The sequence below is a fragment of the Saccoglossus kowalevskii genome, chromosome 2 (assembly GCF_978046115.1).
Source record: "Saccoglossus kowalevskii chromosome 2, keSacKowa6.1, whole genome shotgun sequence".
NCBI lineage: Eukaryota > Metazoa > Hemichordata > Enteropneusta > Harrimaniidae > Saccoglossus > Saccoglossus kowalevskii.
This window is the reverse complement of record NC_140642.1, coordinates 28,357,532-28,384,171: the sequence shown is the minus strand read 5'-3', so window position 1 is coordinate 28,384,171 and position 26,640 is coordinate 28,357,532. Positions and strand designations below refer to the sequence as shown.

The window sequence follows — 26,640 nt, the reverse complement described above, 5'->3', positions numbered from 1 at the left end:
TAATATGAGTACATATTAATTACCTAATTTGCATAATTAATTAATTTTCAGCTTTTGATATTTCAAGTAGTAATCATCACATTTCAATGACACTTGGTACATAGATGTCATAGGACACTGCACAGACCTGATAGTTTTTAAGGTAATACGAGTACATATTAATTACCTAATTTGCATAATTAATTAATTTTCAGCTTCTGATATTTCAAGTAGTAATCATCACATTTCAATGAAATTTGGTACATAGACATAGGACACTGCACAGACCTGATAGTTTTAGGCTAATATCAGTATATATTAATTAGCTAATTTGCATAATTAATTAATTTTCAGCTTTTGATATTTCAAGTAGTAATCATCACATTTCAATGACACTTGGTACATAGATGTCATAGGACACTGCACAAACCTGATAGTTTTTAGGGTAATATGAGTACATATTAATTATCTAATTTGCATAATTAATTAATTTCAGCTTTTGATATATCAAGTAGTAATCATCATATTTCAATGAGACTTGCTACATAGATCTTCTAGGATTATGCAGAGACCTAATTAGTTTTAATTGGATATTAATTACCTAATTTGCATAATGTTCCACTGATATATAAAGAACCACAAATTGGATTTTAATGAAACTTTTAAAGAGAACTATGCAGAAACCCAATTAGTTTTTGGTAAATATTTATGCTTATTAATCTCCTAATTAACATAATTAATTAACACTGATATCTCAATTACTGATCATCACATTTGAATAAAATTTGGTACATAAATGCTCTAGAACAATAGACAGGCCTGATTAATTTTGGGTTAAAATTTGTTCATATTAATTCTCTAATTAGCATAATAATTCATAATTTTGTTGTTCTGTTCTGTTCATATTAGTTACCTGATGTACATAATTAGTTTTCAGCTTTTCTATCAATATCTCATGTACAAGTAATTTTGAATTAATTTTTAATGTGTCTTCAATACTCTCAGCACACGGGAGTTCTTTCTAAGCTTTCTTTGATTCTATCTTTGTTGAAGAAGCTGTTTTCAAAATTTTATGGCAAACTATCATGCTCTGTTTTGATCTTGTTAAAGCACAGTTACTAGTCGTGGTTAAAGTTGTAATTATATTAAGATAGTGAATGGTTCATGTCTATTTTTTATATCTTGCAGGCAAATAAATACCAGAGTATGGCTTGGATATCAAGAGTTTTTACATTATTATTTATTGCAATACTTGCATGGTTTTATGGCTTCACAAAAGATTATCTTACGCTGCCTATAGAATACAATGGACCACCACATATACGGGACCAAATAGTGCCATTCCCTGGCGATTCCATAGACAACCTTTGGTGGTTTATACATGTAGGTATTTTTTATTCTCTATGGTGATTAATTTCAAAGCAAGTGTGAGCAAACCCATGGGTCTTCAAGGATGTACACAACATAAAGGATGTTATTGTCGCCTGTTGATTTGTTTTGTGATTTGAATAGAAATGGCTGACTGACAGCCATGTTATTTTTATGTGGTTTTAACCCTTTCATGATCATGCCTTGACAGTATTTTGTTAAAATTTGTCTCAAAGACAGCAATTTTGTGTTCAAGTATCTATTCAGCTAAACACAAATAGAGACTGACTTATTTAGAATAGAGCAAATCTTTCAAAAACAGTATTTTATTTTTTAATTGACTTATAAGCACAGATCAAAACAACTTACATTTCATAGTATATTACACATAAAAAAATTAGTGGCGATACCTTTAGATCAAGTGTAAGAGTAATGTCATTACTTGTAATAACTGTATATATATATATCATTGAAGTTTATTTACATGATTCAAAATGTCTCCTTTAAATTAACATGTTATTATTTTCAGATATCAGATATTCATATAAGTAAATTTAGAGACCCAAAGAGAACACCAGATTTCAATCAATTTTGTGAAGAAAATATTGATATTATCAAACCAGCTCTGGTGCTTGTAACAGGTGAGTGGGAGATATGAAATTATGACAGATGTCCTTTTTCTGAGCTTGCTGTATAAAGACCGGTTTGAAAACTAGGCATCTTTGTTTTTAAGGCCAGAGTTTTTTTATTCCTTGTTTCTCGAGTTTTTATAAGTCAATTTTTTTGAGGAGGGCGAAAAAAAAAAAAAAATAATTCTTTTTTTTCATTAGATTTGTGTGATTGTCAAAGAATTGTAAGTGAGATAATTGATCGGCGAGAAGAAATGAAATAAAATTTTATTCCATGTATAACCTGGTTGGCAGTTTTCAGCATTAATGAGGGATTTCTTGGTTTTTGACTACAGACTTTCAAGGCATATCACCACAAACCACGCCGCCGCCATGTTCGCCTAGTATTAGCAAACGCAACTTGGATTTGTTAGGCAGTGGGCGGAAACAAAATTAAGATAAAAATAATTCTTTTCAGCAAATTTTTGCACTCACAAGTCGGCGGGCGCGAGAAATTACGCTGAAATAAAATGTTATTTTTATTTCATTTTCGGCTCCTGTTCATTCGGCGGGTTCGCGAAACAAGAGATAATAAAAGTCTGACCTAATAGCAACAATTCACATGCCATTTCACAAAGTACATTTTGACTAGGCTTTGTTTTGGTTGTATTTTATCAAACCAAATACATTTTATACTACAAATTATAATGCTATATTTCCTCCATTTTAATATCAGTCAAGTTGTCTTGCTAGTGTTGTTCTAGTGTGTTTGTACACATAAATAAAGCTGTTCATTGATTGATTGATATTTTTTTAAAATTGTTTTTGTGCCAGGCGACAGTTCCGGACTTTGAGTGTCACTGTTATCTCTCCTGACTTTTTTTTTTTATGTGCAAACTGCAAGTGCTGACACATAATGCATTTTTTTGCCACAGAAGTCATATTCATGTTTGAGACTACAAGACAGGGCTGTGCGGCCAACTTCCCATCAAATGGCAATTTAATGCGCTATCTTGGCGTCAACCAGGCTCGGTCGAACACAAGCACCTGCCGACCATAACCAAGGTTCCCCCAAAGTTGCATTCGTTAGTGAATGAATCTCGGCCAGTGGAATTGGCCTTCCGATTGAGTCTGTGGCACACTCACCCAGGTAGGGGTCGACCCTTTTTATGTTCAGCCTAAGGTAGGATTTGAACATGGGTCTACCGGCCATGAGTCTGATGCGACAACCACTAGGCTACCAGTGACTGATATTTCAATTGAGTCTATAATGTTCAGTATTTTTTGCTTACTGTTTTAGGTGATTTAACTGATGCCAAAACTGCTGATAATATGGGATCCATGCAATATATCACTGAATGGCAAACATATTATAATATTTTAAAACGCACAAATGTTTCAGAGAAGACAACATGGATTGATCTCAAGGGAAATCATGGTGAGTGAGGGCGCTCAAACTTGCGAGTTGCAAGTAACTTTGCACTTGAATGGTTTTTAGTCCCTGTTCGGACGCAGTTCAGCCCCCGTTCGGACACAGATATATTGGTTTGACGATCCTATTCAAAATGGCCAAATGGTGGCCTTTTTTGTGCTAAACAATCAAATATCAAGCATTTCTGGCATTTATGGATGGATTTCGTTCAAACTTGGTACATACATGTATATTAGACATTACAGGTTCCTGATGCTCGTCATTTTATTTTTCAGATTGGATTCAAAATGGCTGACTGGCGGCCATTTTGTTTTAATGATTGGGCTTCTAGAGCCATATCTCGTAAATGCTTTGACTTATTATATTTAAATTTTATATATTCGTTATACATCATGTTATATATATATACATGTATTCAAAATGACTGATTTTGAATGCTGTTCCAGAGCAATTTCTCTCAATATGGACAAGTACTTGTTTGATGATCAGATACAAATGTCAATCATTTTAATGTTAAAAAAATCAAATTCATGACTTGGTTATATTTCAGCTATATATTTGATAACTAACGGAGACTGTGCCATGCATGTCTTGTTTTTTTTTGTTTTTTTTGTATTTATAAACTTTTATTGGAATTTGCACTGAAATTAACATCTTACATACCTGGTTTGTACATTACAAATTGCAATTAATCTACACATTGTGAAGTGGATTGGGTAACATTTTTCATAAAATATCCCCATCTCTTGTTATGAGAAGTCAACTTATTCCGTCGGACAGCAATGAAGTACTCTATCTCCAGGAAATATTTTACATATCTTTTGTATGCCATGAATTCTGGCTTTTGATTTTTATGTCTACACAAGTAAATATATTTTTTTGCTACCAGAAAGAGGAAGTTGACTAAACATATAAAGTTATCATCCCCCAAAAAAATTTGTTGTGCATTCGGGAATGCCCTCAGGCCAAGCTTACCCCCCCCCCCAAAGCATGTACAGTATTTCCCAAAAATCTTGAGTGCATTGACATTGGTAAAACAAATGGATAAGAGATTCAGAGCATGATGAACAGAAAGTACACAGATCAGACTCCACAATGGGAGGGTTCATCTTGAATAATGTTTTGTTTGTGGTCAGAATATTATGGATTATTGAAATTCTCTGAGACGAGTATCAATTGTAGTACAAAAGGGATGGCTTGTTTTTTACTAAAATGTCAACATCCTCGGCTTGTACTAATGATGACTCATTATGTAACTGTTACTTTGCTACTTATAGCCATTTAATAATGAATATTATATTGTGTTGATGTCTTAATTATATTCTTTACAATAACAATATGATGTTGAATATATAATATTTCATAAATAATAAAATATATTCTTTTGCTTGATACATTTCAGATGTTTTTAATATTCCATCTTTGAAAAGTGAAGCCAATTATTTTAAGTAAGTACATGACAATGGCTGTAATGTTATTTACAATGACTTTAACCTATATATGTATATTGTAATATTCTTGATATGTGTTCATATTTCAGAGAGTATTCTACTACAGGTAGACAGGGAGAACAAAGTCATTTTTTATATCAGCATAAATTACCATTTGGTACCTACTCTTTTATTGCTTTGGATGCCACTCTAAATCCTGGACCAAAGAGACCTTTTAATTTCTTTGGGTTATTTGATAAGGCAAGTAGATTTATATTTAAGGGCTCAGTAGATTTCATTTTAAAGGCACAGTAGAATTCAGTTCAGAGACGCACACTAGATTTAAGTTTAAAGGCACAGTAGATTAAGTTTAAAAGCACAGTATATTTAAGTTTAAAGGCACAGTAGATTTAAGTTTAAAGGCACAGTAGATTTAAGTTTAAAGGCACAGTAGATTTAAGTTTAAAGGCACAGTAGATTTAAGTTTGAAGGTACAGTAGATTTAAGTTTTAAAGGCACAGTAGATTTATGTCTAAAGCACAGTTTAAATGCATGGTAAATAACACTTTTCACTATTTGTGATATACAGAAGATAACTTGTATTATGCAACTATTATTTAATCTGTCTGAACATTTAATCTGTTTTTTTCTCAAACCCATGTAGATGTCTAAATGTTCTTCTAACTTGATTAACTCATTTTTTTATTTTTTTACATAGACATCATTTACTGCAGTTGAAAAATTAATTCAGCGTTCTGAACACAGTAATACAACAATATTTATGGGACATTACACCACAGGAACAGTATTTGCATCACCACCTGGTTTGGCTCATCTAATGAGGTGAGTTCATTTGCATCACCACCTGGTTTGGCTCATCTTATGAGGTGAGTTCATTTGCATCACCACCTGGTCTAACTCATCTTATGAGGTGAGTTCATTTGGATCACCACCTGGTTTGGCTCATCTAATGAGGTGAGTTCATTTGCATCACCACCTGGTCTAACTCATCTTATGAGGTGAGTTCATATGCATCATCACCTGGTCTGACTCATCTTATGAGGTGAGTTCATTTGGATCACCGCCTGGTCTGACTCATCTTATGAGGTGAGTTCATTTGGATCACCACCTGGTCTGACTCATCCTATGAGGTGAGTTCATTTGCATCACTACCTGGTCTAACTAACTCATTGTAAACTGACTTCTCAAGGTGTAGAGTGAACCAAGTGAGTATTGGTCACCAGATCCGGGAGGAGAATAACACACTGGAGAGGAGCACTTGTAGCCAAGGTGTTTATTGCTCAACTGCTAGGCCTGGAAATGAGTCTAAATACTCACCAGATGTTCCATACAATGTATCAATATCATTATGCAAATAACTAAACTAAACGTCATAGCCTCAAATCATTACACTCATCTTATGAGGTGAGTTCATTTGCATCACCACCTGGTCTAACTCATCTTATGAGGTGAGTTCATTTGCATCACCACCTGGTCTAACTCATCTTATGAGGCAAGTTCATTTGCGTCACTACCTGGTCTAACTCATCTTATGAGGCAAGTTCATTTGCATCACTACCAGGTCTAACTCATCTTATGAGATGAGTTCATATGCATCACTACCTGGTCTAACTCATCTTATGAGGTGAGTTCATTTGCATCACTACCAGGTCTAACTCATCTTATGAGATGAGTTCATTTGCGTCACTACCTGGTCTAACTCATCTTATGAGGCAAGTTCATTTGCATCACTACCAGGTCTAACTCATCTTATGAGATGAGTTCATATGCATCATCACCTGGTCTGACTCATCTAATGAGGTGAGTTCATTTGGATCACCACCTGGTCTAACTCATCTTATGAGGTGAGTTCATTTGCATCACTACCTGGTCTAACTCATCTTATGAGGCAAGTTCATTTGCATCACTACCTGGTCTAACTCATCTTATGAGGTGAGTTCATTTGGATCACTACCTGGTCTAACTCATCTTATGAGGTGAGTTCATATGCATCACTACCTGGTCTAACTCATCTTATGAGGTGAGTTCATTTGGATCACTACCTGGTCTAACTCATCTTATGAGGTGAGTTCATTTGGATCACTACCTGGTCTAACTCATCTTATGAGGTGAGTTCATATGCATCACTACCTGGTCTAACTCATCTTATGAGGTGAGTTCATTTGGATCACTACCTGGTCTAACTCATCTTATGAGGTGAGTTCATTTGGATCACTACCTGGTCTAACTCATCTTATGAGATGAGTTCATATGCATCACTACCTGGTCTAACTCATCTTATGAGGTGAGTTCATTTGGATCACTACCTGGTCTTTTTGCAGACTTGAGGATTATCATTTTCAGCATGTTTTAATATTTATTGCTGTTACAGATCCGGTATTGCATATCTGTGTGGTCATTTACACAGTATAGTTGCTCACATGGAAGTGCAGCAGAAAACAGGTTTATTAGAATTAGAAGTGGCAGACTGGAAAGACAACAGAGTGTAAGTATAACTGCTTTATCAAAGACAACAAATTCATACTACTGCATACTGTTGTGGTCTGAGAAAATAAATAATACCTTTATTGACATTATTCATCATAAATTGAACATATAGTCAAATGCTATTACACACACCCACCAGATTACACCCATATCCACCCAAGAACCCCCCCCCCCACATCCCCCCTCACACTCACACACCACAAGCACAGGCAGCATGTACATTACAATCCACTATCATGAAAAATAAATAGGAATAAAACATAAAAATAAACATTTCAAATAAAAAATATATAACAAGAAATAAAAAAACAATTCACAAGACCATTATCAATATTTTCCAAAAGTTTGTTGAATAATTTGAGCAATGCTGCCTGACAGAAATAGTGTTTTCAAAACAAAAAAGCCAAATTTACAAAAATATGTGTTAAACCCCACTACTGACACATAAACCCAGGCATGCTATTTAACTGACTAGACTAACACATTTTTTCTATTTCCTCCCAGGTATAGAGTCATGGCATTTGACCATGATTTACTTTCTTTTGTGGACACTAAATTTGGACAGTGGCCAATTATTTTAGTGACCAATCCCAAAGATGCTAGGTTTTTATCTGCCCAACATGAACCAATTGGTAGAATGCTGTATTCCACTCATATTCGGTAAGTCTGCATGCTATACTGTACCCAATCAGAGTAATACTTGACCATGTGATATATTGTGACCAATCATAGTGCTTTTTGTGACCATGTGATTTACTATGTCCAATCACAGTGCTTTGTGTGACCATGTGATATACTATGGCCAATTATAATGTTACATTGTGTAACCATGTGATATACTGTGGCCTATCACAGTGCTACTCTGCGTGACCATGTGATATACATTTTACAGTGCTGCTGTGGGTGTGACCAACCACAATACTACTAAAATGCATTTAATTGGCGCTAGTATTTTACACTATTAATGCTATGAAAATAACAACACAGCACAAATTCATTGTTAATTAATTTAGTAAATCAGATTACACAAACTATAGATCAAGATAATTGTTTACTTGGCATATTTATAGATTTTAGCAAAGCATTTGGTTCAATCAACTACAATATTCCATTGTCTAAAGTACAGCATTATAGATTCAGATTTCAGATTATTTATATCAACAATCTCAATTTGTTCACTGTAACAGTTTATCCTTGCCTAAAGCACATATCAGTTTTAGACTCCCCAAGGTTCTGTCCGAGGTCCTAAATGGTTTTCACTATACTTTAACAGTCTTCCCAATTATCTATATTTTTTTTCAATTTTGCTGATACTATTTTGTACTTGAATATTTCAAACTTCTTGACCATTCTCATAATGCGTGACAGCAACAAAGGCAAAACTTGCGCACTACATTCTGAACTGCAGTCAGCCTATACTCAATCTCATACACTGGGTCTAAATTATCGAACAGCATACCATTTGAAGTTAAATCAAATTTCTTCTAACATATAAACAATTATTATTTTCAAAATATTAATATTTGCCTATTTATTCACTTTTTTAATTATTGTCTATTGTTTTGTCACTAATAATTCCATAGTGTTGAATGTTATCTAGAAGTGACATTCCATATATAGCGCCCTCTAATGATAACTCAGAGAGCCAGTATTATCTTGTTTGACATTGTAGAATCCATCTATTTCTCTAGGTTTCTAGTATTTTCTCCAGAACCCATTTTATCAACCCTTGTTGAAATTGATGGGCAACCCTTAGGAGCAGGCACACATGTAGATGGTCCATTGTATGTGTTACCATGGCAACCAATGAAGTATCAATCAGGCCTTCATACAATAAGTGTCACAGCAAAGGTTAGTACTGTTATTTTATGGCCGATTCAGCAAGCAGACATATTTATTATATCATTTTTTTAAATATACCCGGTATATATAATACTTTTAAGTTTGCATACTAAGATCAATTCTCATGCCCTTTTGTGGACTATTTGTGAAATTTTAACGATTTGAATTTGCCGAAACTATAAAAAAAACAGGGACTATGCAATTAAGTTTGAATATATGGCGACCATTTTGTTTGTGTTTACGTCTATAGAAAGTGTGCCATTTCAAATAATAAAGAAAGGCAACTATGTCAACTTGTTCAAAAGCCATATTATGTATCGCTGAATAAATTAAGTGAAATTATTACATTCATAGGATACTGGAGGTCATGAGTCAAATATAAAATACTATTTTTCACTTGATGGCAGTCGTCCACTACAGTGGTTAATTCCGTCTGTCATTTTACTTGGAGACTGGGTGCTAATAGTAAGTAAAGACCACTAATAAAATTGTCTTTGAGAGATACTTTGCATTCATTCAGTAATGTTAGAAAACAACAAAGAATGTGGGACTGTAGTGTTTCTGTATTGACCAATGTAAAGTGGAGCTAATTAAGGCCATACTAGCAGTAGTGTGGCCCTATTGATCAATATACATGTACTTGTGGTCAAGTTAGATATAGCCATGGTGGCCGTAGGGTTGCCTCATAGAGATAGATGAAGCCAAGGTTTGGGTATAATTGCATTGTCATTTATATCTAAACCAATTTTTAAGTCAGACCTTTTAGTCCCAATTTCTAATGTACAAAATTTGTAGCCATTAATTTGAGTTCACAAACCATTTGACCATATATGGCTGACAGACAACCATTTTAATCCTGATATTTGCTAAATTCTGATGCTTAAACAGGTCCGAAATTGTTCCTCAGATATGAGCAGAGCAATTTCATTTCAACTTTGTATGGGTAACAGGTGCATGTCATATTTTTGGGGGGATCTGAACAAAAAAAGGTTATCGGTGGCCAATTAGTTTTTATTCATATATATAGATTCCTCACTATAATCCACTACTTATACTCTTTGATACCATAGGATGTGTTATTTTGAGAAAGATGGCCATTTTTCTGGAATCCTAAAATTGCTGTCTGTAAACATGTCCTAAAGTTTTTCTCGACGCTGAACATTTTATTCAAACCAGGATCATACATATCACGTTTTCAAGATTCAAACAATGGCCGACTATTTTATTCAAACCAGGATCATGCATATCACGTTTTCAAGATTCAAACAATGGCCGACTATTTTATTCAAACCAGGATCATGCATATCACGTTTTCAAGATTCAAACAATGGCCGACTATTTTATTCAAACCAGGATCATGCATATCACGTTTTCAAGATTCAAACAAGGGCCGACTATTTTATTCAAACCAGGATCATGCATATCACGTTTTCAAGATTCAAACAATGGCCAACTATTTTATTCAAACCAGGATCATGCATATCACGTTTTCAAGATTTAAACAATGGCCGACTATTTTATTCAAACCAGGATCATGCATATCACGTTTTCAAGATTCAAACAATGGCCGACTATTTTATTCAAACCAGGATCATGCATATCACGTTTTCAAGATTCAAACAATGGCCGACTATTTTATTCAAACCAGGATCATGCATATCACGTTTTCAAGATTCAAACAATGGCCGACTATTTTATTCATGTTCATGCTTATCCCTCACTAATATATGGCCAGGTTCAGTTGAATGTTGAAGTAGGTTCAGTTGCCAGGTTCAGTTGAAGTAGTATACTCATAGGTAATGCCATGGTTTGTGTGATTTGATTAGAATTGATGGTCATTTTGTCTAAAATCACAGTCTGTAAATGTGCCCGGAATCAGTTAAGATGAACATGTCTGTGTACATACATACTCGGTTACTGGTGCACGTCATATGTTTGTTTTATGATTTGAACAAAAATAGTTGATCATTTTTTATGGTATCCATGTTAGATTCTCTGTCTGTGTGTGTGATTATAGATATAACCAGATTTTGTCAGTCAAGGGCACTTCCAGTCATACTGCATTGATATACACTGTACAAATTATGCATGGAGTCTCTTTTGGTTAAGATATGTACACACAACTTGTACTGAACACATAGTTAAAAACAACACAGGGTCTGTGTGATTGTCATTATTTGTTTTGCATTATTTTCATGAAGAAGATAAAATAGTATCAGTACCAGTATATGAATAGTTTTGGCACACACACATAATATGTACATGGTGTCAATGATCTAGATTGTTATCTTCACTTCTATTATACATAGAACACCACCTTACATTGTCATTCTGTATTTCCAGATGAAACTACTATTTGTTGTTGTTTATTTTATCGGTGTTTTGTCATTACCAATCATCAAAAGATTTACAAAGAATCAAATCAATCAAGGTAAATGAAACTATAATATTTACTATATTAATAATAAATTAAAGCTGTGCAGTAAAATTTAAAGAAATATACATGCTAATACAGTGTTATTAATTTCAGGTCTACCGTATAGAGGATTGACGAGAGATATTATCATGTTAACGCACACCAAAAGTTTATACTATCCATTACTGGTTTCTGGCGTCTACACATCATTAGGCAAGTACCCCATAACTTATTAGTCCCCGTTTGTCCGTGTGTCTGTCCGTGTGTGCGTGCGTGCGGACCTGTATCTTAGAAATGCCTGGACCAATCACAATCAAACTTCACACATACATCATACATATGCACGATCTGATTTAAGATGGCTGAATGGCGGCCATATTTGTGTTAAAAATCATCAAAATCAAGCATTTTTCCACTGTTTACAGATGGCTTTGTTTGAAAATGGTATATACGTTAGACATTATAGGACCTTGATGCACATCATTTTGTTTTTCAGATAAGATTAAAAATGGCCGACTGGCGGCCATTTTGTTTTAATGAATGTGGTTCTAGTGCCATATCTCTGACTTGCTTTGACTGATTATGTTCAAATTTTAAATCTTTATTAAAGATCATGTCGTAGATATACAGATATATTGGTTTGACGATCCTATTCAAAATGGCCGAATGGTGGCCATTTTTGTGCTAAAAAAATCATCAAATATCAAGCATTTCTGGCATTTATAGATGGATTTTGTTCAAACTTGGTACATATATTAGACATTACAGGTTTCTGATGCACATCATTTTATTTTTCAGATCAGATTCAAAATGGCTGTCTGGCGGCCATTTTGTTTTAATGAATGGGCTTCTAGAGCCATATCTCCGACTTGCTTCCACTGATTATGTTCAAATTTTAAATATTCATTATACATCATGTCATAGATAGACAGATATATTGGTTTGACGATCCTATTTAAAATGGCCGAATGGTGGCCATTTTTGTGCTAAAAAAATCATCAAATATCAAGCACTTCTGGCATTTATGGATGGATTTCGTTCAAACTTGGTACATATATTAGACATTACAGGTTTCTGATGCACATCATTTATTTGTCAGATCAGATTCAAAATGGCTATCTGGCAGCCATTTTGTTTTAATGAATGGGTTTCCAGACCCATATGTCTGACTTGTTTTGACTGATTATATTAAAATTTTTAATATTCATTATACATCATGTCCTAGATATACGAATATATTGGTTTGACAATCCTTTTCAAAGTGGCCAAATGGTGGCTATTTTTGTGCAAAAAAAATCCTCAAATATCAAGCATTTCTTGCATATGGATGGATTTTGTTCAAACATATACTATACATTAGACATTACAGGTTCCTGATGCACGTCATTTTATTTTTCAGATTGGATTCAAAATAGCTGACTGGCGGCCATTTTGTTTTAATGATTGGGCTTCTAGAGCCATATCTCTTATATAAGTGCTTTGACTGATTATATTCAAATTTTATATATTCGTTATACATCGTGTTATAGATATATACATGTATTCAAAATGGCTGATTTTGAATGCTGTTCCAGAGCAATATCTCTCAATATGGACAAGTACTTGTTTGACGATCAGATACAAATGTCATTCATTTTAATGTTAAAAAATCATATTCCTGACATGGTTATATTCCAGCTATATTACTATAAACAAAACTATATATCTTAAATTTGATAACTAACGGGCACTGTGCCATGCATGGCTGTTCCAGAGCAATATCTCTCAATACTCACTTGACGATCAGTTACAAATGTTAATCATTTTAATGTTAAACAACCATCATAATCATATTCCTATAAACAAAACTATATACTATAAACTAACAAGGACTGTGCCATGCATTGCTTGTTTCAAGTAATATTTCCAAAGATATATACAAAGCGTGTTTTATGTCTCGCCTGACTGGCACAATGTCTGTATTTGTTATTGTAGGTCCATGGTTTATTGGTGAAATCATTGATGGCTCTATAGGCGTGAGTACATTGTATGGAATGTATGTTATGGGTGTTTATCTACCAGAAGCATTCTCTTATTGTACTGCTGTTCTTGATGTAAGTACTTGACATGTAATTGCTACCAGACTCCTTGAACCGTTATGTAGTCCCAAAGGCATATTTATGCTATATAGTATAATCATGAGTGCCTGCTGAGGCAAGATTAGAAAGAACTCTCATGTGCCGAGAGTATTGGCGACAATGCTTGAAGGCATGAACTTGATATGTGTATAAAAAATATTTGAGAATAAAAATTATCCATTAAAATAATTTACTGAGATGGAGTTTGATAGCATATTATTTGAAGAAATTAAATTATTAGGATTGTACAAACCCGTTTGTTTACCTAATCATAAATACCAGAAAGTCCGTGGAAATAATAAATTTCATTTATTACTTGTTAGGCTTAATTACAGATTAAGCCCTGAACGGAAAGGCCTCTCCTGAGGGATCACCCTCGGGGTGCTCACGCGTGTGAGGCCAGATCCGTTCATTCTCACAAATGTTTCTGCTGCACCAACGGGTTGCCGGGTTCCACGGACTGGTAGGTAAACAAACAGGTTTGTACAACCCTAATAGTTTACTACATCACCTATCAGAAAATCCGTGGAAATAATTAGACAAACAAGTCATTGTCAATGACACGTCCCTGTTCCGTTCATATTTGAGTGACATATACATTCAAAGCAGATCATGACCGAAATGCACCTGCATATGTACAACACATTGTGCTAAATCTGAACAAAATCCGTCCATGCATGACTGAGATCCGGTTCTGGAATTGTGAAAATACGTGATTTTGATGCATTTTCGGCCCTAAAATGGCCATCATTCCACTATTGTTAAGCAGATCATGAAACAAATGCACATATCTATTTGTGACATGATGTACCATGTGTGTGTGAAGTTTGAACTTGATCAATCCAGACATGTCTTGGATACGGATCAAGAACTGAATTCTTTAACAAAATGGCCGCCAGTCGGCCATTTCGAACTTGATCCGAAAAAAAAAAAAGACGTGCATCAAGGTCCTATTATGTTTAATGTATGTACCAAATTTGAACAAAATCCATCCATGCATAACTGAGATACGGGTCCGGAATGGTGAAAATGTGCGATTTCAATGCATTTTCGGCCTTAAAGCGGCCCCCATTTGGCTATCGTTAATGAGATCATGAAACAAATGCACATACATATTTGTGACATGATGTACCTTGTGTGTGTGAAGTTTGAACTTGATCAATCCAGACATGTCTCGGATACGGATCCAGAACTGAATTCTTTAAAACAAAATGGCCGCCAGTCGGCCATTTCGAACTTGATCCGAAAAAAAAAATGACGTGCATCAAGGTCCTATTATGTTTAATGTATGTACCAAATTAGAATGAAATCCGTCCATGCATAACTGAGATCCGGGTCCGGAATGGTGAAAATGTGCGATTTCAATGCATTTTCGGCCTTAAAGCGGCCGCCATTTGGCTATCGTTAATGAGATCATGAAACAAATGCACATACATATTTGTGACATGATGTACCTTGTGTGTGTGAAGTTTGAACTCGATCAATCCAAGCATGTCTCAGATACGGATCCAGAACTGAATTCTTTAAAACAAAATGGCCGCCAGTCGGCCATTTCGAACCCGATCCAAAAAAAAAATGACGTGCATCAAGGTCCTATTATGTTTAATGTATGTACCAAATTTGAACAAAATCCGTCCATGCGTAACTGAGATCCGGGTCCGGAATGGTGAAAATGTGCGATTTTGATGCATTTTCGGCCTTAAAATGGCCGCTATTCGGCTATCGTTAATCAGATCATGAAAAAAATGCATGTGCATATGTGCCATATAATGTGTGATGTATGAGTGAAGTTTGAACTTAATCGGTCCATGCATGTTTGAGATACAGGTGATCACGGACGCACGGACGGACGCACACAGGGCAAAACATAAGTCCCTGTTTTCGGACTGCGTCCGAACGGGGACTAATTAGGCAGAGTAGCACGCTTACCGGAGGTGGGGAAATGTAAATGTAAATTTTTTGACACAAATAAAGGTAAAAAAACTGAGAGATATCTAAAACTACTCACTAACAAGGAGTCTTGTCCCAGGATACAACCACTTGGGCGACTCTTCAGGGGCCGGGTGCCTCGAGAGTAGACCCCCCCCCCAAATATAGGGAGGCTTACTAAAGCCGGCCGACTGAACAATAAAATAGGGCCCCAACAATTCTAATGCATCAAAAACAGTGTATTGCTGGGGTTCGATAGCACGAACACAGTCTGACCCGTCACCACTGAACCCAACCTGTAGAGACCCTCCTGCAGCGCTTGGAGGTCTCTCAGGTAATACTTAATGAAGACATTCTGAGATCTCCAGAACCCTGCTCGAAGCACCTGCTACCTCGTGTGCCTTCATCTGGTGGCGTTCCAAACGAGCCGATGAAGAAGCAGTTAACTTATACGCTTCTATGACCGTATCAACAATCCACTGCGAAATGGTGATATTCGAAGCAGGGTGGCTCTGTTTGCCCCGCCCATAAAAGACAAACATGCGCTTCTCACTGCCCCTCGACACCTTGGTGCGATCGCAGTACGAGCTCAGAGCTCGAACCAGGCATAGAATCCGTTCCTGACGGTCCTTCTTGCCCACAATGTGAGGCGTGGGATGACAGTCGGCTCAGAGTCATGCCCTGGGATTCCTGTCAAGTAAGCCAAGCCGAGTCTTTAAAATAAATAGTGAGTTTATAAAGGAGGCACATCCTTCACGAAAGGATAGTGCTCCTATCTCTGAGCGTCGCATACCTGATGCTAAAGCCAAAAGATAAAACTGTTTACAAAGTGACATACTTCGTGTCTGCCTTATCCATAGACTCGAAGGGGGTGTTGTAACGCCGTTAGACCAACGACAAGTCCCAGTCAAGAGGATTAGCTAGCCCCTTGGCGTGTGGCCTCTTTGAATGGAAAGACTAAAACAGTTGTATCATAATAGAACTCAAAGCCAGTTTCAGTCCAGCAGATTCTGATAAAACTTATCCAGGCACCAAAGGACAATCTCCTCTGCTAGCTTCAACAACGTGGGGAAACGCGTTCCTCCCCTTCTCGTTGATGTACGACACTACTGAGGTGTTCTCTGTCCAAAGCCGGACTCTGTGGTGTTGTGTGACTTCCTGGCGGTAGGACGGTCTGTAACTCCACCAATAGATGTGGCGGTCCAAATATGCGGACGGCCACATCCGCTTGGACTTGAAGGTCCCTCAGATAACCGCACCATACCTGGGGCAATGCATCTGTAGTGAGTCAGTGAGGGAGTCGTCGGAACTAGGGGTGTTCCCGTTTCCAAGTACCATGCATCCTTCCGCCAAAGGATTGCCGTCATCTCTTTGTCCAACGATTGAACCCTGAACGTCAGGTTCCGCATGTGGATCCTGTAGTCCAGTAAGCACCTCTGAATCAGATGTGACCAGAGAGCTGCTAACGGAACCAGAAGTCATTTGCCAATAGGCCGCATTAGTTCACGCATCGACACCAATCCCGTCGACCGGAGTTAGCTGGCGAACTCTACAAGAGAGTCACATTGTTCATGCGTGGACTAACGAGCCCTTGCTCTGTGCCGAAATGCATACCCGGAAAAACCAGGCTGTGGGACGGTTTTGGGTTGGACTTGGCAATATTTATTAAAAAGTCCAACTCGCGGAGGAGAATCTGCACGTGCTCCACTAAAATCTCCCTGTGTCGAGATATGGGTTCAGATAGACCGACGACCAGTGTAGCAGCTGTCTTAGCAAGCTGGTGTTTCTATCAGGAATCGCTTGAGTTCCACAAACCCGTTCAGCCGACTGAGGTCTAGGAACGAAGAAGATGTGGGAATAGAACCTTGGAATAAATGGGGGTTCTCCACTAGGCTCCACTACTTTCTGTCGGATCGTCTCTGCCTTGACCTCATCTCTCGGCAAAGGACCTGAGGGAGGGTGAAGAGTAGGAAACCGAAGAGGAATCCAAAACTCACATGACACTACTGCAAGTGTCCAGCGATTGGAAATTCTCCTGCGCCAAGCTGAAATGTGCTGCATAACTTAAGCGCGACCCCACAGAAAGGAGCGGATGGGGGTTCGGAGCTAGTACTTCCCAAACTTCAGCCTCCAGCATGGAAGGGAAACCTTCAAAGAGACTTCGTGGCCCCCTGGTCACTAGAAGGGTCAGAACGCCCACCACCAAAGCGACGTTTCTTGGTTTTTTTCTGACACTTCCCACTACTAGTCTTCTTCTGCTACTAGTCTTCTCTGCTACCATGTGCGCTTTGATCCTCGCTGGTTGTGGCCCCGAGCGAAGGACTTACTGCCTGAGCCACCTTGTGGTTTTGATTTGAACTGTTGACCAGAAGGACTAGCTACCTTGTTAACAGGGACGATTACTTCAATTGGATACGCTGATCTGCGCCAAACTGTTCAGCGCATACGCTAACCGGCCACGAAATAGCAGGCCACGCCCCCAAGGCCTTCTCTGCAGGCAATCAAACTCGTCTCTCGCTGGAGTAGGATAGGCGCACAGACTCAGAACTGCCTCTCGTTCAACTGAAACTGCTACTGCCAAGAGGGCAGTACGGACCGGCAAAATATCTGACATAGCGACATTCTGCGCAGCCCATCTGCCCGAGGTTCGTTGCTGAGCACTCAGACAGTCAGAACTTAGCAAGGTGAGCTGACGCTCTAACGCCAAAGAAACCCATTCTATAAAATTGATGGGTCCAAGTTCCGTTCATAAAGCCTGATGCACTTGTAGGCTCTGGTGCTGGTCAAATGACCACGCAACATGGCCTTCCCGATCTGCACTACCCGCCTTAATGAAGGTATGGGTAGCGGGGTCGGGACGGGGAACCCGTGGAGTAGGCTGTGTGGTACGATTCACGTAGCCCCAATGGGGTATCGTTTCACTCAACGGAAGGCATGGGACATGACCGCTCTGAAATCAGGTTCAAGCTGTTTGTCCTTTTCTCATGAAGGGTACCAATCACTCCCTCCATCGCTCTCTCTGACAGGAAGTATCTCAGCCCGTGCCCCCCCAGGTCCTCCTGCGTCGTACCCTGAGACTGCAGAAGAGAGTTGACTTTTGAAACCCGATTACGCATCCAGGCCTTCCAAGCCATCTCTTCACCATGGAAAAGCTTTTTACTTGGTCACCTAGATTAGTACCGGTAAGGGAAGGCAACAGAGCCATGTGATTGTGCAAGCAGTGCCCCAGAAGGAATACGCTGTTTACCAACATCGGAAACCGTGGTGACTGGAAACTCCAACCCCCAGCAAAAGCGGTTGAACGGTGTTTCAAACAGGCATTTGTTTAAGGCAGGATGAGCATGTCTTACGTCCCGACTGTTGCGTCAGGACATTCTTAGTCTTTTTTTACGACTTAGGCATTATGCAGTCAGGAAAAAATTACGAAATGAGATCACCAACACTAGATTCTTATGTAATCTCAGTCATAAAACTGTAACCTGTTTACCTGTCATGCGTAGCAGCGGAGCTGAAAAAGATCTGCACCCATTGGTAGCGGAAACAAGAGAGAATGAACGGATCAGACCTCACACGCGTGACCACCCTGAGGGTGACCCCTCAGGAGAGGCCTTTTTTTTCTATAGGGAATGCTACCCTAGGGTGTTCTTTGTGCACCCAGGTAAATTCCCTAATTTCCGTTCGGAGCTGTAATCTGTAATTAAGCCTAATGAGTAATAAATGTAATTTATTATTACCACGGACTTAATGGTAGGCGATGTAGTAAAGATGACTAACTAGTATTCAAATCTATTTATGCAAATTAGATATTTATTATGTACACATTTCAATTATTAAATGTTCAGTGGCTCTTCAACCAAAGTGAAGGGTTTATTTATTCAGCAATTGTCTCACAATTACATATGAAAGGTTATGTTAATTAACATGTATGTCTCCTATCATATTTGTTGGGACTAAAACGAACCAGTGTAGTTATGTCCAAGAAAACAGACAAACCCCAAAACACAAGTCCCCACTTTGGACTATCAAAAGGCATACAACTATGCTCTGATGTAAATGTTGATATTTTTGATGATTTAGTAGTCATGCTAAAAAAATGAAAAAAAACTAAAATATTTATTTCATGTACTATCCACGATTTTTAATTGTTAAGTTTACCGATAATTCTTTAATCAAACACTTGATTTTGCACATTTTTTGCAATCCTAAATATTGTTCAAAACTCATTATTCAGTTAATATGCCTCACCAAATATTCTTTGCTTTCAGGTTATATTATGTCAGATTCCACTAACACTATACTTGGCCGGTAGAGTAGGTCATGTATACCGAAGATATCTCGTCTCAGGAGGAGAATACAAGAATTCAGTTACTTCAGTCTTGTATTTGCATAGTTTATTACTGTGTTCACTGTTATGGCAGGTATATGCAGCATATAACACTCTACGTTGTTATGGTAACATTTCATTCTTGCTATGTCCTAAGTTTACATGGATGGTGCCATTTATACTTGTGTTACATAATAAAGCTTCCAGGCTTGGCATTAATGACATAAGTTGTCAAACAAACTGATGCGCAAGTTATTTGCTACGTTCACACCACAGCACTTTATTGGAGCCCTACGGCCCGAGCCAGCAAAAATGGCCGTGTATATGCAGGGGACTTGAGCCAAGTTCGGCTCCAATAAACCATCAGGGTTGAATTCCGATAGGGTTGAGCCCCGACATGGCCTGACTGTGTATACGCATCAGGGGCCTATTATTTAGATTCTTGCAATTCTTCCTAGTAGTTTAGATATCACTACAGGCGAATAATAGGCTGTTACACATTTTAGCTGCCGTGTTACCTGTTTATTCAAGCAGGGAGGTGTAATGAGCATGGATTTGAGATACTGGTACCTAAATCATAACACCAGTGCATTGTCCATGCTCAGACTCACAATTGTTTTCTCCCAGCTCAACAGCATTGTGCCATGTAAAGAAATAACACAAGCACAGCACCAAAATCGTTTTCAGTGCATTTTTTTTCATATTATTTGAGGGCACTGTTCGTTTTGGCTCTGATTGAATCAAATCCTGGCAGATCTCAGCTCTCGACCGTATGAACGCATTGGAGATAATCTCCTGTTAATCCGTGGGAGGAGCAGTAGTTCGGCTCTGATAGAATGCTGCCGTGTGAACATAGCAATAGATAGTTGTTGTGTGTACATTTCTCACATCTGTAATTTCTAAAAGTTAGATTGTTCTGTAAATATTCAAAAATTATGTAAAAGCCTTGATTCAAGTTTGTATTTTTAATTTATTGTTACAGATACAGTAAGTCAAATTTTTATATTCTCAGGAATTTTACATTTGTGTTGTTCAATGTGTGACATATTTGATGATATGAATATGTACCCTGATGGCATTCATAATCTTAGGACCAATGTGTAAAATGTTTAAAGCTTTTCAGTGCGTCCGTTCATTTTTGCCTACTCCCACTCCACTTGCTTTCGTTCATGTACTACTATAGAATGTAATTGTCACTTGAAATAAACAATGTACAGGTTCTTAAAACTTCTTTCCACTTTGAGTCTGAGTGTTATTTCACAGCTCAGCTATCCTCTCCGGTTACAAACATGTGTATGCTCTTGTTAGCTGACAACATGTGTGCGCATCGTTGTGTTCCTACTACTCCTGTTAATCTGTGCACGTCATACTTTGAATAGACCACGGTACAACTGTTGTCAATACCAATCCCAACTCTCATCATATTGCATATTTCACTGTACAAGTTAGGATATGTTGGCAATTGATAGAAGACAATATGCTTAATACCACGGATTTTATACCTGTAAATCAACAAAACATGTTATATGATCAGGAATGTTGCCATAAAGGTGAACAAAATTAATGCTTACTGTGGAATACTTCGCTGCAAAGGCTTTTTGGACGTTTTCACTGATTTTTGATGAGTTTAATGTGAAATATAAGAAAAAAAAGTATATTCGCTGGATTTTATTTTCACGGGAATAAATTCCAAGCAAAAATAAAGTGTTCTACAGTATCATGAGACAAAAATACTGTCACATTTACCTTCTAAAAAAGTGGAACCTTTCTGTGTATAACAATAGAGGTCGTTTGCCTTCAAAGAAGTTCACTCTGGCACGGGAAATATTGGATTGCTTTGTGTATCTGGAAAAGACATGAGATGACACATGAGGCAAACTGGTAACCAGTGTGACAGCGATATTTTACCGAGTTTCCAATGTGATATTCGTTAGACTCCTATAATATGAAGTTACTGCATGACTTATTTACATGGGTGTGTTTGTTAGAAGGCAAGCGATCACTGATAAAATGTATGTCATGTTTGGGTTGCTATGGATGTGTCTGGTTGCTAGGAACAAATATATTTGGTTTTGGTTTGGATGTGCTCAATGTAATAATCAGTATTGTACACAGGTTTCATTAAGTTCTGGGAGCCACTATATTTAGAAAGTAGAAGACCAGAATGTGGCACTTCTAAACTTTACGAGTTTCTAAAAAACCATGTAACTAGTTGAATAAGCTATGTAGATAGATATTTTAGGAGGCAGCCATTAAAATGAACTGTTTACTTACTCACAAATCTGTGCAAAATTGATTTCTTCCTTTCTAAAATAGTTCCTTAATCGGACATAATCAAAATAGGAAGGCACGAATATCATTGTACCTGACATTACACGATCACGGAAGTGAGGCAAAACCTGAAAAAAACAAGTCACTGAAAAAATAAAAAAATGCCACCATTTGAAATCAAATGAATAGCATTTCTTATTCATAAAACATTATGATGTTATTATGAAATTGTTGCTAAATATATCAGGCCAATAAATAACAGTAACTTAATATAAAGTTTATACCTTAGTAATAAAGTAATCAAATCTGTTTTGAGGTGATTCTAAATAATTTGAACTTTCTATTCTTTGAAATACCTGGAAAAAGAAAGAAAAATGTACTGTTATTTTTATTCAGCTAATAAAATGAGTATTGTCCTTAAATAGCTGACATGAGCTACGCCTGACAAAGTTGCCATGGTTACCTGTGCCCTCACTGAAATATGCATACTATATCCAATATAGTTCAATGGCATGTTACAGCAATTCCAGGCACTGATTTGACGCTGAAGTAGTGCTAGATGTTGATAACTTACTACAGTAGGTTACACACTTTGTTTTCAAATTTACAGAAGTTGTAACTAGAAATATAAACATTGACTGCAAATCAGAGGAATGATTGACAGATATTGCCCACAATGTTTTCTATTTTGGTTACAAAGTCAGGTACATCTAGACTTTGAGGCGCGTCTGTCTTTCATTCACTTTTGATCGGCCATCGTGTAGTTTGCGTCTACAAATTGGCATTCGTCCAAGTTGTTTAAGCACCACGATGGAGAAGCAAGGAGTCAAAAAACCAGTTGAAGTGAGAACAAGATTTGTCGATTTGTATTTTCGTGGACTGTCATTTGCTGAGATTAGAGATCAAAATGGTGTTTCAAAGCAGACAGCTTATAATATCGTCAAGCGGTTTGTTACCACCGAGAGTATCCTGCCAGGAAACTGACAACGTTATAGACTACGGTATGTCGAATATTATAAAACATTGCGACCGCGCATTTATGGACGGGAAATTCAACAAAATACTGCTTGTGTACGGCGGCAACCCTCCCCGACATGTGATCGTGTGTTGCCAGTGATAAGCTTTTTAAAGCGATTATTTGATGGCACATCAACCTATTGGTTTTCATCGTCGGGAACTAATAATCGAATAACACCCATTCTACTTATGTATTCAATTTCATTATTGATATACTGGATGACGTCTTTATAGGACATTTGTTGCAGGCAGTTTTCCATTATATACATCGACGTGATACGGATATTTCCATAGTAGGAATAATGAATGCACTTTGATCAATAATTCTGTCATGATCAGTCGGTCAGCTGGTTCTGTAAAATAACGTTCTTTACAGTGCCACCACTGTATGCGCCCTCTCACTGAAATAACATGTGATTCAAATTGAAGTACAAAACTAAGTTGAGAGCCTCGATCGCTTATTTGAGGAGAAATTCAAAACTAATGTACTGCCACTTTTATGGGCGGAGCTTTCTTCCGATGCGCTTCAAATTGCAGACATGCTGTCTGCATTATTTGTAACAACTTATGTAAATGTGGAAACAAAGTGTGTAACCTATTGTAGTAAGTTATCAACATCTAGCACTACTTCAGCGTCAAATCAGTGCCTGGAATTGCTGTAAATTTACCTGTGCCCTCCATGATGGTTGCCAACTATGTCCGACACAGTTGGACGCCATGCAAGTATGAAATATTTAATATAGTGTTACCTATGCCCCACTGTGGTAACCATGCTGTAACAAACACATACTACACCATTGGATACAGGAATACACACTGTTATTTTACCATAGTAATGTACACATGTATTAAGGAAGGCAATATATGGATCTTGCCTGTGGTAATGCTGTAACTATCTGACATATACTACCATTGGATACAGGATTACACACTGTTATTTTACCATAGTAATGTACATATGTAAGTAAGGAAGGCAACATATGGATCTTACCTGTGGTAATGCTGTAACTATCTGACATATACTACCATTGGATACAGGATTACATACTGTTATTTTACCATAGTAATGTACATATGTATTAAGGAAGGCAAAATGAATCATTTATGTAAACAATGTGAATAAAAAATTCATATAAAAATAGTAGATATTAGCCCTTGCATAATGATGCAACATATTTGCATAAGCATGCAGACTAAAATGCTTTCCTTTTCAAATAACTCTGATGGGTGCTTGTTTAAATGTAATCTTGAAAATCATCAAACCCACACAGAATGGTGCTGTGAGTCTTCAACAATTCATTTTGAATTGCAATGTTCATCTTTGTATTTAGTCATAATAATAATGAAAATCATGAAATATCCTGGGATAAGGTAATTAAACCAGTTTGAGCAGTTGGAGATTATACAATTAGGTGTCAAGGTATGGGAAAGTATAGTATACAGCCAACACAGAAAAATTTAAATTAAATTGTTAATTTCACCAAACTTTGGTTTAAAGCTCTTGTCTCAATATTTTTTGTTGGTCCCTATTAAATATTATCATATACCTCGTATTGCCCGGCCTCGTAACGCTATGGGAATCCCGATGCGCGAGCCATGCAATAATTTTCCATATCACGCCCGGGCCCCGTTTACCATATTTGGTAAACGCGTCTATTTCCTGGAACTACTTTCTGTTTATAAACAATGCGCGTAATTTGCGTCTGCGCTTCGATAATGGCTGACGATATTATTCTGTGGATGGAAAATATACCAAAAACACAAGTTGGACTCATTATTACCCTGACGAAAGCCGGCATTCCACCACAACCAATCATAAATATAACTGGTCACAAAAACGTGTCAAGTTTACAGCACTACGATACTCACATTCAGCTGGTATCGGTGTCGCGGGATACACCTAGCGACACCGATGCCAGCTGACTGTCTGACGATACTGTATCTCAACAGGAGATCGTCGGCGCATTTCAGATATTCTTGGTTACGCCAGAATCTGGAACTGTAAACCAAACTGCTTCTTGTCAAGCAATTGTTTCTCGTTCACCGACTAAGGTTTTTAACAACTGTGAAATTAACGTGTCTTTACCCCTCTTTACCTGTGGCTACAACATCAGCTCCAAGAAATCGTCCGTTGTTGGACAGTCAGTAAATGACCAACTTAGCTGGACTGTAGTGTCCATTCTTAAGAAAGAAAGTTTATAATGAGTTTGTATTTATTACCGTTAGAATATTGTTATAAATTTATGTTCATTTGCTGTTTCATTAAAGCGTAATTTGTGGATATATTTGGTGTCATTAGTTTGTCTGTAGATCCCTGTCAGTGACGTCATCTATTGTATTGTAAATAACATAACTAAAGACTTTTTTTTTTATATAAGGTATATGATAAAACCTTTATGGACTGGATACGGCTTTTGCTGCCCTCGATCGTACGGCTTACGCGCCCTCGCAAGCTCTGGCGCTTCCGCTGCACGACCTCGGGCCGCAAAAGCCGTATCCAGTCCATAAAGAATAAAATCAATTACCGGTATACAGTGCCAAAGAAATGGGTACTTGCAAAAATGGCTGTCAGTTGTCCATTTTAAATAAAATCACAAAACAACTCATTGATATGACATAGCCCGATCATGCAATAAACTGAAACAAGATGAGAACTTGAAACGAATGGGTGTCAATATGTGTGACATAAAGTCTAATCTATGTGTAACGTTTGTTAGCAATCAGTCAAGGCATGTTATCAGATTTACGTAAATTACTAATTTTTGGAAGATAAACTTAGCATTCAAGTATTTAACACCGTGTTCCACTGTGATAACAGCCATTGTCAAAGCGACAGACAGACCGAGCCCAAGTTAATAGTCCCTGTTTCAGACTACATTTGAACAGAAACTAAAAACGCCCACCAGGTGACTTCAGAAATGGCAGGATATACAATGCACATGAAAGGATATTACGACAGTATTTGCTATAAAGTGCATTCATCTCTGGTGTAGTTACACTGCTGAATAATAATGTCTGACGGTATAACTGAGACCTGTTGGAACACAAAATAGAAAATATATACATCATAACAGTGGCACTATGTCCCTAGTCATCTGTACCAGATACAAAGTCACCAGTCATTCAAATTGGATACAAAGTTACCAGTTACTGATAATGGATACAAAGTTACCAGTCACTGATAATGGATACAAAGTTACCAGTTACTGATAATGGATACAAAGTTACCAGTTACTGATAATGAATACAAAGTTGCCAGTTACTGATAATGGATACAAAGTTACCAGTTACTGATAATGGATACAAAGTTACCTGTTACTCACAATGGATACAAAGTCACTGATTTTCATTATAACCAAATGGAGATGAGAAAACAGTCCATCATTAAACAATCAAAGA

The 26,640-nt window shown here is 37.3% G+C and overlaps 2 protein-coding genes across 2 annotated transcripts in view; one reads left to right on the top strand and one right to left on the bottom strand.

The window, feature by feature from the left end:
* Positions 1-1,242: 1,242 nt before the first annotated feature.
* Positions 1,243-21,184, top strand: LOC102806951 (transmembrane protein 62-like; the record flags this gene model as incomplete). The annotated part of the gene is made up of 14 exons (XM_085505566.1): positions 1,243-1,362; positions 1,877-1,988; positions 3,256-3,393; positions 4,790-4,835; positions 4,928-5,078; positions 5,536-5,660; positions 7,210-7,323; positions 7,830-7,985; positions 9,017-9,176; positions 9,522-9,632; positions 11,511-11,598; positions 11,698-11,796; positions 13,558-13,676; positions 19,895-21,184. Coding segments are annotated over 14 exons (1,842 nt in total), but the record flags the coding sequence as incomplete, so codon positions are not given.
* The window catches only part of LOC100372276 (U3 small nucleolar RNA-associated protein 25 homolog), a 32,947-nt gene continuing 27,210 nt past the window's right edge, over positions 20,904-26,640 (bottom strand). Inside the window, exons 14-19 of the mRNA XM_085494056.1 lie at positions 26,193-26,275; positions 24,233-24,309; positions 22,509-22,580; positions 22,228-22,352; positions 21,700-21,798; positions 20,904-21,455 (exon numbers count right to left, since the gene is read on the bottom strand). Of these exons, the coding sequence (XP_085350182.1) occupies positions 21,218-21,455; positions 21,700-21,798; positions 22,228-22,352; positions 22,509-22,580; positions 24,233-24,309; positions 26,193-26,275 (694 nt within the window). The 3' untranslated portion in view covers positions 20,904-21,217. The remainder of the gene's footprint in view (positions 21,456-21,699; positions 21,799-22,227; positions 22,353-22,508; positions 22,581-24,232; positions 24,310-26,192; positions 26,276-26,640) is intronic.